Source organism: Lottia gigantea (assembly GCF_000327385.1).
Source record: "Lottia gigantea unplaced genomic scaffold LOTGIsca_390, whole genome shotgun sequence".
NCBI classification, from domain to species: Eukaryota; Metazoa; Mollusca; class Gastropoda; family Lottiidae; genus Lottia; species Lottia gigantea.
The window spans coordinates 34291-35675 of record NW_008709334.1 but is presented as its reverse complement, the minus strand read 5'-3'; the positions used below and the strand labels follow the sequence as shown (position 1 = coordinate 35675).

Here is a 1385-nt window from a genome sequence, read left to right as displayed (position 1 = left end):
TAACTGTTATCTGCGGTGGCTCAGTGAATTAGACGCTTTCTAGCTAATCTGAAATCCAGATCCAGACAGTTTGAAGCTCTTAATTCCTTGGACAGGTTTGAGGTTCGATCGAAGTAATTGAACATATAAGACCTAAAATCTAGCAGCGCAGTTGGGGAGGGGGTGCGGGAGCTGGACATCCCCTCCGTCCTTCAGCCTCGACAGTAATTGCCCTGATTAAGTCAGTCTAAGCCCTATTTGTACCTATGTTTTGTACTCTGTGAGGCTGGCCCAGCCCCTGTAGCTACTAGTTGGTTAAGCTGCTAAAATATTGACTTTGTTAATGATTTGCTTCGTGCAGTTTTACACTAAAAGGTATAGATTCTATATCCGTCAGATGACGTAGTCTTAGAGGTCCCATGAGATGCGCACCCAGCCTCCTACTTCATTAGCACGCCAGCTTCGAGAGGGAAAGCATCGAAAATTTTACAGCACTGAGTTCTCTCAGTAACTGAATATTTTCTATCGGTTTTGGGGCATAACTTTTAAGAAAGTTTTCCGAGGCTTTCCCGCATCGCTTTTTAGCGTCTACAATTGGAATTTATTAATATTTCAAGTGTTGAACTTGTTTTTACTTATCTTTCGAAAGCGAAAGTACATTTTACTAACAATAGAAATGGCGGAAATCCCCATTAACTCTTCAGAGAAGAACGTCACTATTGACGGAGAATTCGATTTATCTTCAATTCTTTTTGACAAAAAGTTGTCCTCTACTAGTAAATCCATTAAAAAGGGTCAAGAAAAACGGAAAAGAACTGCAAATAAAGCGGTCAAAGAGTTGAATCACACTCAAACTTCGACATCTTGTCCTGACCCAAATTCTAAAATGGACTCGTCCACTTCTACCAGTATAGATGACACGACGGTGGTGTTGGCTGAGACCAACTCAAAACTAGACAGTAACACGAAAGATAATGAAACCGTTTCTATGGGGCTTTTCAAAAGTGAAATGCTGAAGATTCGTACTGAATTAAAAGATATCATTATAGACTCAATCCATGACTCACGTAAAGTTGAAAGAACTAGGCCTAGAGAAGTCAATATTGATGAATATTATGCTTCAACTTCAGCTGATCAGCATACCCATGGTCATGGAGTCAAACGTAAACACATTACTGACCCAGTTAACAGTGTTATACATGATCTATCTTCCTCTGATGACGACATCCAATTCACCCAAAACAGGTACAAAATACCAAAGTTATCACATCTGTACAAAGAAGATGGATCAGTCAATAGTGATAATGTGATATGTCAAATTGATGAACTCTTACAGGACAAACAGACATCTGATAAAGATTCAGACTTTGAAGAAAGTTTAGAACAGGAATACAATTAAAAGAGAA

The 1385-nt window shown here is 39.1% G+C and overlaps 1 protein-coding gene across 1 annotated transcript; it reads left to right on the top strand.

Moving 5' to 3' along the window:
- Positions 1–655: 655 nt before the first annotated feature.
- Positions 656–1378, top strand: LOTGIDRAFT_175769 (hypothetical protein; the record flags this gene model as incomplete). Its single annotated transcript, XM_009059521.1, has 1 exon — positions 656–1378. One exon carries the CDS (start codon positions 656–658, stop codon positions 1376–1378), a length of 723 nt encoding a protein of 240 aa, XP_009057769.1.
- Between the last annotated feature and the right edge of the window lie 7 nt (positions 1379–1385).